Source organism: Dendrobates tinctorius, unplaced genomic scaffold (assembly GCF_039654945.1).
Source record: "Dendrobates tinctorius isolate UK_male_01 unplaced genomic scaffold, ASM3965494v1 ptg000460l, whole genome shotgun sequence".
NCBI classification, from domain to species: domain Eukaryota; kingdom Metazoa; phylum Chordata; class Amphibia; order Anura; family Dendrobatidae; genus Dendrobates; species Dendrobates tinctorius.
This window is the reverse complement of record NW_027362122.1, coordinates 160,035-177,511: the sequence shown is the minus strand read 5'-3', so window position 1 is coordinate 177,511 and position 17,477 is coordinate 160,035. Positions and strand designations below refer to the sequence as shown.

The window sequence follows — 17,477 nt, the reverse complement described above, 5'->3', positions numbered from 1 at the left end:
ATTGCCCAACAAATTTTAGGATCCATTTTATCCTATCGACCATGCGAAAATGAAAAAATTGATGCTAAAATAAAGTTTTTGTTGGAAAAATTAAAATGTCTATTTTTTCCTTCCACGTTGCTTTAGTTCCTGTGAAACACCTGAAGGGTTAATAATCTTCTTGAATGTAGTTTTGAGTAGCTTGAGGGGTGCAGTTTTTAGAATGGTGTCGCTTTTGGATATTTTCTGCCATATAGACCCCTTAAAGTGACTTCAAATATGAGGTGGTCCCTAAAAGAATCGTTTTGTAAATTTTGTTGTAAAAATGAGAAATCGCTGATCAACTTTTAACCCTTATAACTTCCTAACAAAAAAAATTGTGCTGATGTAAAGTAGACATGTGGGATATGTTATTTAGTAACTATTTTGTGTCACATAACTTTCTGGTTTAACAGAATAAAAATTCAAAATTTGAAAATTGCGACATTTTCAAAATTTTCACTAAATTTCAAATTTTTTCACAAACGCAAAAATTATTTACCTATGATTACCACTAACATGAAGCCCAATATGTCTCAGAATCGCTACGATCCGTTGACTCATTCCAGAGTTATTAACTCCTAAAGGGACACTGATCAGAATTGCAAAAAATTGCCAGGTCATTAAGGTCAAAATAGGCTGGGTCATGAAGGGGTTAAACAACATGTATGTCAGTACCTGGATAAGAATGAAGTGATTAATCAGTCGGCATGGGTTTCTAACTAATAAGTCATGTCAGACTAACTTAATTTCCTTCTATGACAGAATCACTGATTGGGTGGATCAGGGAAATGCTGTAGATATAGTATATCTTGACTTCAGCAAAGCATTTGACAAAGTATCTCACACAATCCTTATTGAAAAAATGGCTAAGTATGGAATGGACAAGGCAACTGTTAGGTGGATTCATAACTGGCTTAGTGATCGGACCCAAAGAGTGGTCATAAATGGCTGCACATCCAGTTGGAAGAATGTCTCAAGTGGGGTACCACAGGGCTCTGTCCTGGGCCCTGTATTGTTCAAACATCTTTATCAACGATTTAGATGAAGGAATTGAGAGTAAACTGATTAAATTTGCTGATGACACAAAGCTAGGAGGATAGCTAATACTAGAGAAGAGAGAGAGGATTCAAAAAGATATAAATAAACTGGAGCAGTATGCTGCAACTAACAGAATGGTTTTTACCAAGGAAAAATGCAAAGTACTACATCTGGGCAATAAAAATGAAAAAAGCATATACAGAATGGGAGGAATAGGGCTCAGCAACAGCACATGTGAAAAAGACTTGCGTATTCTAATAGATTACAGACTGAATATGAGTCGACAGTGTGATGTAGCAGTAAGAAAGGCAAATGCAACTTTAGGATGTATTAACAGAAGCATACAGTCTAGATCACGTGAAGTCATTATTGCCCTCTACTCCTCTTTGGTCAGACCTCATCTGGAATACTGTGTCTAGTTTTGGGCGCCACATTTTAAAAAAGACATCAGCAAACTGAAGCAAGTTCAGAAAAGAGCGACCAGAATGGTGACCAGTCTGCAAACCCTGTCTTATGAGAAAAGGTTGCAGGATTTGGGAATGTTTAGCTTGCTAAAGAGAAGACTGAGAGGAGACTTAATAGCTGTCTACAAATATCTCAAGGGCTGTCACATTGTAGAAGGATCATCTTTATTCTCATTTGCACAAGGAATGACTAGAAGCAATGGGATGAAACAATTTGAGGAGACACAGATGAGATATTAGAAAAAACTTTTTGGCAGTGTGATCAATGAGTGGAACAGGCTGCCACGAGAGGTGGTGAGTTTTCCTTCAATAGAAGTCTTCAAACAGAGGCTGGACAGACATCTGTCTGGGATGATTTAGCGAATCCTGCATTGAGCAGGGGGTTGGACCAGATGGCCTAGGAGGTCCCTTCCAACTCTACAATTCTATGATTAAAAAAAAGACATTTATGGGGGATTTCTGTTGCTCTTGAACCACACAGGCTCTTCAAATATGACAATCTATTTCAAATTAAGCCAAATTTGTCACATTGTGCCCTTTCCTGTGCAAGCCCTGCCGTTTGTCCTAACAGAACTTTTTGACTACACATTTGATATCGCCAAGCTCATAAGAAAGTGGGTGATAAAATGTGGGGTCCACTTTTTGGTGTAATCTTTGACAAAAGTGAGAAATTCAGGTCTGAAACAAGATTTTTGTGAAAAAAATGGACTTTTTCAATATGATGACATATTGTTATCAAATTCTGTGTCGTATCTGTGGGTTCAAATTGCTCAATATACCATTGGATAAAATTTTGAGAGGTGTAGTTTCCAAAATGGGGTCAATTGTGGTGGCTTTCTGCTGGTTAGGCACATCTCCATACCCAACGTGGCATCCGCTCTCACAATTTTGAGATTAAAAAGTCAAACGGCGCTCCTTCCCTCCTGAGCTCTGCCATGCACCCAAAAAGAGTTTTACCCCCACATATGGGGGATCAGCATACTCAGGACAAATTGCACAACAACTTCGGGCGTCTAATTTCTCCTATTACCCTTGGGAAAATAAAACTTTGGGGGCGAAAAGATCATTTTTGTGGAAAAAATATGATTTTTTATTTTCACGGCTCTACGTTATAAACATCTGTGAAGCACTTGTGGGTTTCAATGTATTCACCACACATCTAGATTAGTTCCTTGGGGGGTCTAGTTTCCAAAATGGTGTCACTTGTGGTAGGGTTTCCACTGTTTAGGCACATCAGGGGCTCTCCAAACGCAAAATTATGTCCGATCTCAATTCCAGCCAATTCTGCGTTGAAAAAGTCAAACGGCGCTCCTTCCCTTCCGAGCGCCCAAACAGTGGTTTACCCCTACATATGGGGTATCGGCATATTCAGAAGAAATTGCACAATAAATTTTGTGGTTAATTTTCTCTTTTTACACTTGTGAAAATAAAAAATTGGTTCTGAAATGAAATGTTTGTGTTCATTTTTTTTTCCACATTGCTTCAGTTCCTGTGATGCACATAAAGGGTTAAGAAACTTCCTGAATGTGGTTTTGAGCACATTGTGGGGTGCAGTTTTTAGAATGGTGTCACTTTTGGATATTTTCTGTCACGTACACACCTCAAACTGTCTTTAAATCTGAGATGGTACCTAAAAAAAAATGGTTTTGTAAATTTTGTTGTAAAAATGAGAAATCGCTGGTCAACTTTTAACCTTTATAACTTTCTAACAAAATAAATTTTGTTTTCAAAATTGTGCTGATGTAAAATAGACATGTGGGAAATGTTATTTATTAAATATTTTGTGTGATATAACGCTCTGATTTAAGGATATAAAAATTAAATTTTAAAATTGCAAAATTTTTAAATTTTTTGCCATATTTCCATGTTTTTCATAAATTAACGCAAGTCATATTGAATTAATTTTACCACTAACATGAAATTACAATATGTCACGGACATACCATCTCAGAATCAGCGGGGTCCATTAAAGCATTCCATAATTATAACCTCGTAAAGTGACACTTGTCAAAATTGTAAAAATTGGCCTGGTCATTAACCCCTTTCTGACATATGACGTACTATCCCATCCATGTGCCCTGGGATTTAATTCCCAAGGGCGGGATAATACATCATAGCGATCAGCGACGCCCCCCAGGGGGAGCGCCGCTGATCGCGGCCGGGTCTCAGCTGATTATCACAGCTGACACCCAGCACTATGTGCCAGGGACGGTCATGGACCGCCTCCGGCACATTAACCCCTAGCACACTGCGATCAAACACGATCGCAGTGTACCGGGGGTTTAGGGAAGAATCGCACATTGAGGGGGCTCCCTCCATGCTTCCCTGCGATCCTCGGAGTGACGCGATGTGCTGTGTCACTCCGAGGGTCTCCTCTCTGCAGGTCCCCGGATCTAATATGGCCACGGGGACCTGCAGAGAGGCGGCTTCCACAGTGCCTGCTGAGAGCATGCACGAGGAAGCCTGCAGCAGCGCCTGTCAGATCTCTGATCTGAGAGAGTGCTGTCTAAACTGTCAGATCAGCGATCTGACACCTTATAGTGATGTCCCCACCTGGGAAAATATAATAAAGTAAAAAAAAATTTAAAAAATGTAAAAATAGTTTATAAAAAATTCCCAAATAAATTTAAAAAAAAAAAAATTCCCCAATAAATTTTTTTTTGTAAATAAAAAAAACATAAAAATGCATATTTAGTATCATCGCGTCCATAAAGACCCGCCCTATGAAACTGTCCCACTAGTTAACCCCTTTAGTTAACCCCTTCAACAAAAAAAGCAAAAATCAATGCTTTATCATCATACCGCTGAACAAAAAGTGCAATAACGCGCGATCGAAAAGACAAATATAAATAACCATGGTACCACTGAAAACGTCATCTTGTACCGCAAAAAACGAGCCGCCACACAGCGTCATCAGAAAAAAAATTAAAAAGTTATAGCTTGCAGAACAAAGCGATGCAAAAATAATTATTTTTTTATATAAAATTGTTTTCATTGCATAAAAGCACCAAAACATAAAAAAAGACATAAATGAGGTGTCGCTGTAATCATACTGACCCAAATAATAAAACCGCTTTATCAATTTTACCACATGTGGAACGGTGTAAACGCATCCCCCATAAGAAATTCATGAAATGCTGGTTTTTGTTCATTCTGCATCCCAAAAATCGGAATAAAAAGCGATCAAAAAATGTCACGTGCTTGGTACCAATAAAATCGTCAGCTCGTCCTGCAAAATACAAGACTCACATGACTCTGTGGGTCAAAATATGGAAAAATTATAGCTCTAAAAATGTGGTGATGTAAAAACTTTTTTTTACAATAAAAAGCATCTTTTAGCGTGTGACACCTGCCAAACATAAAAACCTGCCACAAATAGTAAATCAAACCACCCTTTATCACCCCCTTGGTTAGGGAAAATAATAAAATGTAAAAATTTTTATTTATTTCCATTTTCCCATTAGGGCTAGGTTTAGAGCTAGGGTTAGGGCTAGGGTAAAGCTGTGTGCACATGATGCAGATTTTGCTTCGGATTTTTCAACGCATATTTGGCTAAATCCGCAGGTCAAATGACCTGCGTTTTACCTGCGGAATAACCTGCGGTATACCCCTGCGTTTTGACACCTGGTAATAGAGCAGGTGTCAAACCACTGCGAATTCCGCACCAAGAAGTGACATGCTGCGGATTTAAAACTACAGCAAATCCGCGTGGAAAAATCCGAAGCATGTGCACTGCATTTTTCATTTGCCATTGAATATAAAGATACTGTACAGCGCAGCAGAAAGTGCTGTGGATCCACAGGACCAAATCCGCTGCGGATCCGCAGCAGAATCTGCTATGTGTGCACACACCCTTAGGGTTAGGGCTAGGGCTGATATTAGGGTTAGGCCGGAGTCACACTGGCGAGGAATACGGCCGAGTGAGAGGCGCTAAAAGCACGCATTAGACACGGACAAACGATTCTCTATGGGGTCCCTCGCACCAGTCGTATATTTCTCATCCGTATTCTACGGTCCGTGGCATTCGCAGCATGCTGCGATTGTCAGCGTACTACGGCCGTAGTACGCCAATGCAAGTCTATGGGTGCGCAAAAAATACGGATTACACACGGACCACACGTGTGACCTGCGAGCAATACGCAGGTCTTTTGGCTGGTGACAGGAAATGGGCCAATCCATCATCGGGAAGCCTAGACGTGCAAATGAGCTCAAAAAGCGCTCCAGACATCCAGGAAGTACGCCTCCACAGAGTACAGCAGCATCATGGCGTCCACTTACATTAATGTGGAAATGTTAATAGTCCTGGTGCAGGAGCGTCCCGAACTATGGTACCAACGTGATGCCCATTATTCCAACCGGGCAAGAAAGCAGGCGTCATGGAGGCACATCTGTCGCCAGATGTACCATGACTTTGGTGATCGGCCACATGAGGAGCAGCATAAAATTCGTAAGTACAAGCCAAAACATGAGTAAACCTTAGCGCACAACAAAAAAGGAATATAGAATCAGCACCCCCCCTTCCTGTGCTTGTACTTTTTTTTCCTCATGAGGCCGTTAGATTTGGATGTGACAAGTGTATTCACACAGCCATAATTTGGGTTTAGGCCACAAGCTCCTCATCCTCCTAGACAAAAAAATTATTAAGTGTACCTATTTGATACATCAACTAAAGAGACCCTGTGTATCTGCCCAATTAGATATGCCACCATGGGTAGAAAGCAAACCCCAGAAGGCCCCATGCCTAGACTACTGGTAGCAAATGTGACCTATCAAATATGTGAATTTGACAATATTTCCTGTCACATTGCAGTGGAAGATGTGATGAGACGCTGGCGAAGCATCTGGGACCAATACCGCCGGGAACGCCAGCAGCGGTCCAGGAGTGGGGATGCTGGCTACGTGAAACGAAAATATATATATTACGACCGCCTCTCCTTCCTTGCCCCAATTCTGGATCTGAGACCGTAAGTAGATACCTCACACCACATTACACAGATACTTTACAGGGCCAAAAATAGGTATTTATTTTTGGCTCTGTTCTATTTCTTCACAGAACTCAGTCCAACCTTACGGACAGAGGCACTGGCTCGGAAACCGACCCCATCATTGATCCTTGGTCTGCAGGGGAAGAGGTGGCTGGCCCATCTTCTCCCCCTACTTGGAGCAGGGGTGAGGAATCAAGTCAGGATGTGCCATTGTCTGCGCCCCAAAGCCCACCACCAGGACCATCTGGTGCTGCTGCTGCATCAGCACCAGCAGAGGATCAGGGCAATATCAGCAGCAGCCCAACTGGCCACATCCGGGGCTCCCCTCAGCCTGCTGCCACATCCCGGCGAGGAAGAAGCCGAAGATGCCAAATACCTGCCTCTGATACCCGCACTAATGTTGACACTGGGGTCCTGAATTATTTAGCCAGAGTTAACACTGATGATGGGGAGGATGCATACTCTCGCAGCCTGGCCAATTATCTCCATTCCCTTTCCCGTGAGGTCAGGCTCCGTATTAGAGGATGCTTTCAGATCCTGCTTGATGCCTGCACATACCCCAATACGCCCTACGAACTATTTGAATACATTGAGAGGTGGCAGCTTTCACCACAAAATCTCATGCGCCTTAGGCACCCCCCACAAATGCAAGCTCAAGCAGGATCTGAGGATCCTCAAATACGTGGGCCTACACCTCACCCCCTTCCTTCCACTACCCAAACTTCTATTCAGCAGCCACAAATGTCAGCCTCTAGCCAACCCCACCAATATGGCCACTTTACCCACCCAGTGTTGGAGGCTGGTCCCAACCTGGTTGGGGACGATATGGCTCTCTTGGTGGGTATGAGCCACGTGCCTACCACAGCCAACAAGATGCCCCTCCCCATTATTACTCTGGCCAGTACCCCCAACATTCCCAGGAGGCAGGGCAATTCCCACATCATGGGCATCAGTATGGCCCCACACAGGGCGATGTTGGCCACAGTGTCTGGCAGCACCCACAGGCTGCTCTTCCACGTTCCCCTTCCCCAACCTATGAGGATTTATAAGTCTGATGGCCGGAGATGTCCAGTGCGGTTTCACTGGTGCTCCAAATACAAAGGAAAAAACAGGTGGTCTCCATCACCAAACTTTGTTTAAAAATTTTACATTCAAATTTTTTCACAATGTTTTCAAATCATATTAAGAATCCATCATGACAGGCAAGGCTACCTCATGCCTTTCAGACAGATATTACATGTCTGTAGAACAGAGAATATTTAAACGCGCTATACTGTAAAGTCAAAGGATGAAAATACACTACTCACTTGCTAATGCCTAGGAAAGGCGTGCTGGCCTTAGTGAAGTAGTCACCTTTTTTGCAAGCAATCTTTAGTAACAAATCAAGGCGACCAGCCTTCAGAATATCACGCTTTCTCTATGTCTTAACAAGTGAGTATTGTTTTTTCATCCTTTAACTTGACCAGTATAGCATGGTTAAATATTCTCTTTTCTACAGACATGTAATATCTGTCTGAAAGGCGTGAGGTAGCCTTGCCTGTCATGGTGGAATATTAATTTGATTGGAAAACATTCTGAAGAAATGTGTTATCTTTTAGCAATAATTTTGGTTATGGAGATCACCTTTTTTTCCTTTGTATTTAAATATTCTCATGCAGCAATGTTGTTATTGCCTAATGTTTTTTTGGGTTATGTTATATAATGTTACTTTTCAAAAAAGTTTTATAATGCAAAAAGGGCAATTTGGCCCATTGCCAAACTTTTCCTATGGCAATATTATGTTTGCCTTTAAGAAAAAAAAACCAAAAAGGCAAAACTAAAAATTAGTCTACTACAGTTAACGTCTCTGTGTGATTTCTCAAAAACCCTGTCAACATACTAACATATGCTAACCAATGCAATGAAACAGTCATAGAATCATAAGGGGTTGAGTAATATATATTTAGACACACTTAAAGAAACAAATTATAACATAGACACAGCATGCTCTTGCCAAGAAGTTGCCCCCTCAGGTGAGATAAAGTAATTAGTGAAAATATCACGCACTTTGAGGCCAGAGAGCGGTCTACGTTGAGGGTTCATAGGTGGTCTCACCCTGCGCACATTGTCCGGCCTACGCACAACACCAGCAGAGGAGGAACAATCATGTATCCTGTTGAAGTTATGAAGAACCACACAGGCTTTCACAACTTCATTAACATTCTGTTCACTCAACTGAATGATAGATAGCGGGGGTCTATTTTACCAATACCGGTCAAAAGTATAGATAGCAAATTGGTATGGATATACACTCACTGGCCACTTTATTAGGTACACCATGCTAGTAACGGGTTGGACCCCCTTTTGCCTTCAGAACTGCCTCAATTCTTCGTGGCAGAGATTCAACAAGGTGCTGGAAGCATTCCTCAGAGATTTTGGACCATATTGACATGATGGCATCACACAGTTGGCGCAGATTTGTCGGCTGCACATCCCTGATGCGAATCTCCCGTTCCACCACATCCCAAAGATGCTCTATTGGATTGAGATCTGGTGACTGAGGAGGCCATTTGAGTACAGTGAACTCATTGTCATGTTCAAGAAACCAATCTGAGATGATTCGAGCTTTATGACATGGCGCATTATCCTGCTGAAAGTAGCCATCAGATGTTGGGTACATTGTGGTCATAAAGGGATGGACATGGTCAGCAACAATACTCAGGTAGGCTGTGGCGTTGCAACGATGCTCAATTGGTACCAAGGGGCCCAAAGAGTGCCAAGAAAAAATTCCCCACACCATGACACCACCACCATCAGCCTGAACCGTTGATACAAGGCAGGATGGATCCATGCTTTCATGTTGTTTACGCCAAATTCTGACCCTACCATCCAAATGTCACAGCAGAAATCGAGACTCATCAGACCAGGCAACGTTTTTCCAATCTTCTACTGTCCAATTTCGATGAGCTTGTGCAAATTGTAGCCTCAGTTTCCTGTTCTTAGCTGAGAGGAGTGGTACCCAGTGTGGTCTTCTGCTGCTGTAGCCCATCTGCCTCAAAGTTCGACGCACTGTGCGTTCAGAGATGCTCTTCTGCCTACCTTGGTTGTAACGGGTGGCAATTTGAGTCACTGTTGCCTTTCTATCAGTTCGAACCAGTCTGCCCATTCTCCTCTGACCTCTGGCATCAACAAGGCATTTCCGGCCACAGAACTGCCGCTCACTGGATTTTTTTTCTTTTTCGGACCATTCTCTGTAAACCCTAGAGATGGTTGTGCGTGAAAATCCCAGTAGATCAGCAGTTTCTGAAATACTCAGACCAGCCCTTCTGGCACCAACAATCATGCCACGTTCAAAGGCACTCAAATCACCTTTCTTCCCCATACTGATGCTCGGTTTGAACTGCAGGAGATTGTCTTGACCATGTCTACATGCCTAAATGCACTGAGTTGCCGCCATGTGATTGGCTGATTAGAAATTAAGTCTTAACACACAGTTGGACAGGTGTACCTAATAAAGTGGCCAGTGAGTGTATATATAAAAGAAAAATATTTTAAAACTTAACTTTTAATCACAATTTAAAACCTGTATAGTGTAAATAATAGTGCCAAAAACTCAATAGTGATGCTTGTGCAAACGTGCCAATAAAAACAATTTATAGTGAGACGCCTTATATTGTCCAGATAATGGGCGGAATATTTTCTCCCTCTTTAGTGTCTATAGTATATATAACCGGGTATTGATATTCCCGATACATTAACCATACACCATCTCAGCATATATAACGACACTTTTTAGAATACAATATCCAATTTAGGGAGCTATTATGTTTCCTGTTTCCAAAAAAGACAGAGCGAATCACTCAGGAAAAAATTATTTCTCCAACTCCATTATATCTATATTATAACCGCATATTTTACAGGTCAAAATGAACCATACATGGCACCCATGGAGTCCAGTGTAATATAGTGCCCTATGTTCCACAATATTACTGCATAGTATATACTCTCATGGTGAAATATAGTATGTCATTATACTCATCTCATGTGTAATAGTCCTATACACCGATGTCTGTATATGCGCTCTTGTAAGGGAGGCCCCCACTCTTAGCATATCCTCATGCCTGCATTCATCTGGGTGGCCTTTTTCCATACACCGTTCTCCCAACGCGTTTCATCTATTCAGGACTCATCAGGGGAGTTTATGGAGTACAATTAAACGCATAGCGCGCAGACATCACCTCTCCTTACTTTATAATAACTGAGCACCACATGGTAACCTATCAGTTTCCAGACGCCGGGTACCCAACTTCCGGTCCCTCCATATGCAATGGACCGTCGCCGTCTGCATGCCCCACTTCCTGGGCTCGGCTTAGGGCCATTCGCGTCACATCCGGTCCTGGAAATACAGCGTCATCACAGCATCGCTCACATGACCCATAGTGTCTATGACAACCTGGCGCTGCACCTCCTCCACCCGGTCACATTACTGCCATATCTCCTACATATAGTATTAGTGTAGCTTAATCTCCACAATACTAAAGGCGGCTGCATCCGGGTTACAGGTATTTTATCTTATTCAGACTTATTTATTATTTTGCTGAATACCCTATTAATGGACACCTTGCATGGATTCCATAACCAAATTTTTCGTTCACATTTACCATAGAAAAAGGACAAAAAGAACACATCTACAGCAACTCTCACCCCGAAAAAATATTATGAGGAAATCATATATGGGGGTCATCTATTCATCTAGTATGTTGTTAAATATAAAGAGGTCATATAATCATCTAGTGTGTTATTGAATATTAATTAGGGACACCACGGATCTTCTAGCTTATAGGAAGATAGAAAGGGTGCTCACTAGGTCTCTCCCTAATAAACCCTCGCTATCTGCTCCCTACCTCACGCGGAGGTTGGCACCCTAATATCCTGCGCAAGTGGCGCTCCCACTCAACGGCGGCTCTCCCTAGTAAGTCTCACCCTATTGTTCTCTCCCTACAAGAAGGAAGAAAAGGAGAGTATCGTTTAGTCCATTAGGGTGCACTGTTTGTAGAGTAAAAATCCAATATGTCTCTCTTTGGAGGATGTATTTGTCCCAATCACCCCCTCTCTGATTTCTAGCTACCTTTTCAATACCTATAAAGCTGACCATCTTAAGATCTCCCTTATGAAACTGGTTAATATGATTGGCTACTGGAGTATCACGTTTATTGATGGTATCCCTATGATGTTCTCCTACCCTTACCCTGAGTTCTCTCCTTGTCTTGCCGACATATTCTAAACCACATCTGCACGTCATCTTGTAAATCACCCCTACGGATCTGCAGTTAATGAATTGCTGGATGGGGTATATTTTTCTTGTGATATTGCTGCACAATTCATTGTTTTCAATCGACATACAGTATTTGCAGCAACCACATTTAAAGCATCCTTTTGGTTGGGTGCCTAACCATGTGGCGCTGTCAACACTTTTTGGGGCAAAATGGCTACGGACTAACTTCTATGACGGTATCACTGATTGGGTGGATCAAGGAAATGCTGTAGATATAGTATATCTTGACTTCAGCAAAGCATTTGACAAAGTCTCTCATACAATCCTTATTGAAAAAATGACTAAGTATGGAATGGACAAGGCAACTGTTAGATGGATTCATAGCTGGCTTAGTGATCGGACCCAAAGAGTGGTCGTAAATGGCTGCACATCCAGTTGGAAGAATGTCTCAAGTGGGGTACCACAGGGCTCTGTCCTGGGCCCTGTATTGTTCAACATCTTTATCAACGATTTAGATGAAGGAATTGAGGGTAAACTGATTAAATTTGCTGATGACACAAAGCTAGGAGGGATAGCTAATATTAGAGAAGAGAGAGAGAGGATTCAAAAAGATTTAAATAAACTGGAGAAGTGGGCAGTAACTAACAGAATGGTTTTTAACAGGGAGAAATGCAAAGTACTACATCTGGGCAATAAAAATGAAAAAAGCATATATAGAATGGGAGGAATAGGGCTAAGTGACAGCACATGTGAAAAAGACTTGGGTATACTAATAGATCACAGACTGAATATGAGTCAACAGTGTGATGCAGCAGCAAAAAAGGCAAATGCAGTTCTAGGATGTATTAACAGAAGCATACAGTCTAGATCACGTGAAGTCATTATTTCCCTCTACTCCTCTTTGGTCAGACCTCATCTGGAATATTGTGTCCAGTTTTGGGCACCACATTTTAAAAAAGACATCAACAAACTGGAGCAAGTTCAGAAAAGAGCGACCAGAATGGTGACAGGTCTGCAAACCCTGTCTTATGAGGAAAGGTTGCAGGATTTGGGAATGTTTAGTTTGCAAAAGAGAAGACTGAGAGGAGACTTAATTGCTGTCTACAAATATCTAAAGGGCTGTCACATTGTAGAAGGATCAACTTTATTCTCATTTGCACAAGGAAAGACTAGAAGCAATGGGATGAAACTGAATGGGAGGAGACACAGATTAGATATTAGAAAAAACTTTTTGACAGTTAGAGTGATCAATGAGTGGAACAGGCTGCCACGAGAAGTGGTGAGTTCTCCTTCAATGGAAGTCTTCAAACAGAGGCTGGACAGACATCTGACTGGGATGATTTAGCGAATCCTGCTTTGAGCAGGGGGTTGGACCAGATGGCCCAGGAGGTCCCTTCCAACTCTACGATTCTATGATTCTATGATTCTATCCTTTAACGAACGGCCCTTCTTATATGTAATCTGTGGGTGGCTAGGAATGATTTTTGTGAGGTCCTGATCCATACACAAAATCGGCCAATGTCGATTTATTATTTCTTTTATATCTTTGGCTCCATTACAATATTTTGTGATGAATCTTATAGTACCTTCATCCTTGGTTTTCTGTAGAGGGATGAGTAGATCTTTTCTATCCCTAGCCAGGGATGTCCTGTATGCATTCCTTAAGATCCCATCCGGGTACCCCCGTTCTAGGAAGCGTGATCTCAAATCATCAGCTTGCACCTTATAGGTATCTTGATCCGAACAATTCCTTCTCATTCGAAGGTACTGCCCTTTAGGGATGCCTTTTTTCAAGGGAACTGGATGGTTAGATTCCCATCTCAAGAGTGAATTAGAAGATGTAGGTTTTCTATATGTTTTAGTTAGAAGACGTCCATTCTCACCCCGTTCGATCAGGACATCTAAAAAAGTTAATCTGCAAGCGTTGACCTCACAGGTAAAAATAGGGCCCAAATCGTTCTTATTAAGGCCTTTAACAAAGTTGCAGAAACCATTCTCATCACCCTTCCAGATTACAAACACATCGTCCATGTAGCGAAGCCACAGGACAATGTTTTCTTCCGCCACTTCTGAATGTTCTCCAAAGATGGCATTTTCCTCCCACCAGCCCAGGAGCAAATTTGCATAAGATGGTGCACAAGGGCTACCCATCGCGGTGCCCCTGAGCTGGTGGAAGTACTTTCCATCAAAAAGGAAATAATTTTTAGTTAGGCAAAATTCGAGGGCCCTCATCACAAATTGATTGTGTTCTGTATAGTGTAGACCTCTCGTTTTTAGATAGTAGTCCGCAGCCATTAGTCCCTTCTCATGGGGAATTGATGAGTACAGAGCCTCTACATCGATTGAACCCAATATCATATTGGTGTCCAACTCAATGTTATCCAATTTCAATAAAAGATCAGTGGTGTCCCGTGTATATGAGCTCAAAGAGACCACAAAGGGTCTCAAGATTTTATCAACATATAAACCTAGATTTTGGGTTAGACTCCCAATTCCAGAGACTATAGGTCTTCCTCTCAGTGGTATTAGACCCTTATGTACCTTTGGCAGGGCATAGAAAGTTGCCACTACCGGGTGTACAGGGATTAAAAAGTCTCTTTCATTTTTATCAATTAGTTTTCATTGAAAAGCCCCATCAACCAAAGTTTTTAGTTCTCTAAGGTATAGCTCTGTAGGGTTACGTTCAAGTATCTCGTAGCCCATGGATTTCTGCAATAGAGAGTAACACAGAGTTCTATACTGGGCAACATCCATTACCACTGTGTTACCACCTTTATCTGATGTTTTAATTATTCTAGTGGTATCTCTCTCTAAATCAAGCAGACCGTCCATTTCCATTTTAGTAAGGTTACGGGGTCTTCGTTTCTTAGATTTTTCCAATTCCAACAAGTCTCTGGACACCAAATTAGAGAATACATCTATGGCGCTTATATCATTATTACTTGGTGGCATACGTTTGCTTTTGTTCTTAAAATCTGTAAACGGACCTTCACCATATTCATTGGGGTCTACATCCCCCAAATGATACAAAAACCTGACATCTCCCAAGAGATCCTCATCAATACCTAGTTCGGCGCAGCTTTTTTTATCGGCATTTCTAAAGTATTTCTTCCATTTTAATCTACGTATAAACAAATTTAGGTCCTTTATGGCTTCAAAACATACAAAATCAGAGGTTGGGACAAATGACATACCTTTACTTAATACCGCCATTTGTTCCCTAGTGAGGGGTTTTGAAGAGATATTAATAATTTGGTTCTTCAAACGGGGTTCCGAGTATTGAATCGACTTCTCAATGGGTAGTTTGAGTCTAAAAAATGTTCCCTCTGTGGTGAACCCCGACCTGCCCCTCTACCTCCTCGAAACCCACTTCTACCTCTAGGTCTCCCTCTATTGTTTTTGAACCTAACTTCGGAGTCAGAATATTCAGCCTCAGAAGATGATATATCTGTTTCTTGTTGTCTATTTGGTTTAGTAATAGCAACTGTATATGCCTTACTGTCCCGAAACTCCTGTAGGTCTCTAATGAAATATTTATGTTTTCTTTCTTTTAAGTGATATTGAAATTTTTCAATGGTATTCTGTAGACTAGTTTCTTTTACAGAAAATTCTGTTTCTGCCGAAAAGATTTTTGTGACCTCTATTTGCTCCTTAAGACGTTCATTAATAGAGTTTAGCATAGATTTTTCTTCATCTATGAGTATTCTCATTAGCCTTAGTGAACTATCTGTGGCTTCCTTTTCAAGCTTAACTGACAAGGCTGCACTTTTATATCTATAACCAAAATTAGTAGATATCCTGAGATGCCTAGGTATAGGTATTGAAAAGGTAGCTAGAAGTCAGAGAGAGGGTGATTGGGACAAATACATCCTCCAAAGAGAGACATATTGGATTTTTACCCTACAAACAGTGCACCCTAATGGACTAAACGATACACTCTCCTTTTCTTCTTGTAGGGAGGGAACAATAGGGTGAGGCTTACTAGGGAGAGCCGCCGTTGAGTGGGAGCGCCACTTGCGCAGGATATTAGGGTGCCAACCTCCGCGTGAGGTAGGGAGCAGATAGCGAGGGTTTATTAGGGAGAGACCTAGTGAGCACCCTTTCTATCTTCCTATAAGCCAGAAGATCCGTGGTGTCCCTAATTAACATTCAATAACACACTAGATGATTATATGACCTCTTTATATTTAACAACATACTAGATGAATAGATGACCCCCATATATGATTTCCTCATAATATTTTTTCGGGGTGAGAGTTGCTGTAGATGTGTTCTTTTTGTCCTTTTTCTATGGTAAATGTGAACGAAAAATTTGGTTATGGAATCCATGCAAGGTGTCCATTAATAGGGTATTCAGCAAAATAATAAATAAGTCTGAATAAGATAAAATACTTATAACCCGGATGCAGCCGCCTTTAGTATTGTGGAGATTAAGCTACACTAATACTATATGTAGGAGATATGGCAGTAATGTGACCGGGTGGAGGAGGTGCAGCGCCAGGTTGTCATAGACACTATGGGTCATGTGAGCGATGCTGTGATGACGCTGTATTTCCAGGACCGGATGTGACGCGAATGGCCCTAAGCCGAGCCCAGGAAGTGGGGCATGCAGACGGCGACGGTCCATTGCATATGGAGGGACCGGAAGTTGGGTACCCGGCGTCTGGAAACTGATAGGTTACCATGTGGTGCTCAGTTATTATAAAGTAAGGAGAGGTGATGTCTGCGCGCTATGCGTTTAATTGTACTCCATAAACTCCCCTGATGAGTCCTGAATAGATGAAACGCGTTGGGAGAACGGTGTATGGAAAAAGGCCACCCAGATGAATGCAGGCATGAGGATATGCTAAAAGTGGGGGCCTCCCTTACAAGAGCGCATATACAGGCATCGGTGTATAGGACTATTACACATGAGATGAGTATAATGACATACAATATTTCACCATGAGAGTATATACTATGCAGTAATATTGTGGAACATAGGGCACTATATTACACTGGACTCCATGGGTGCCATGTATGGTTCATTTTGACCTGTAAAATATGCGGTTATAATATAGATATAATGGAGTTGGAGAAATAATTTTTTCCTGAGTGATTCGCTCTGTCTTTTTTGGAAACAGGAAACATAATAGCTCCCTAAATTGGATATTGTATTCTAAAAAGTGTCGTTATATATGCTGAGATGGTGTATGGTTAATGTATCGGGATTATCAATACCCGGTTATATACACTATAGACACTAAAGAGGGAGAAAATATTCCGCCCATTATCTGGACAATATAAGGCGTCTCACTATAAATTGTTTTTATTGGCACGTTTGCACAAGCATCACTATTGAGTTTTGGCACTATTATTTACAATATACAGGTTTTAACTTGTGATTAAAAGTTAAGTTTTAAAATATTTTTCTTTTATATATATCCATACCAATTTGCTATCTATACACTCAACTGAATGGCAGACTGGAGTACCCGCCATTTGGCACAAAGAATGCCAAAGGAACACTCCACCAGTCGCCTAGCACGTGATAGGCGCAAGTTAAAAATTCTGCGCCTGTGGTCAAGGTTGCACCGGGGATATGGCCTCATGACATTGCGCGATAACAGAAACACCTCATCTGCCACAAGGACATAAGGGGCTGATTTTTCAGTGGAGCCTGGTAGCTGGTATGGTGGTGGTAGATCCAACTGGTTGGTGCGTAGCTGCCGAGCC

At 41.6% G+C, this 17,477-nt stretch overlaps 1 protein-coding gene across 3 annotated transcripts in view; it reads left to right on the top strand.

Annotated features, from left to right (window-relative positions):
* Nucleotides 1–17,477, top strand: part of MTRR (5-methyltetrahydrofolate-homocysteine methyltransferase reductase) — a 700,332-nt gene that overhangs the window by 553,273 nt on the left and 129,582 nt on the right. The window contains exons 14-15 of one of the 3 annotated variants that reach the window (XM_073564569.1): nucleotides 6,334–6,487; nucleotides 6,577–7,715. The exons of the other annotated variants lie outside the window; for them this stretch is intronic. Coding sequence (XP_073420670.1) covers nucleotides 6,334–6,487; nucleotides 6,577–6,633 — 211 coding nt within the window. The 3' untranslated portion in view covers nucleotides 6,634–7,715. Of the gene's footprint in view, nucleotides 1–6,333; nucleotides 6,488–6,576; nucleotides 7,716–17,477 lie in introns of those variants that run through there. 3 annotated transcript variants of the gene reach the window in all.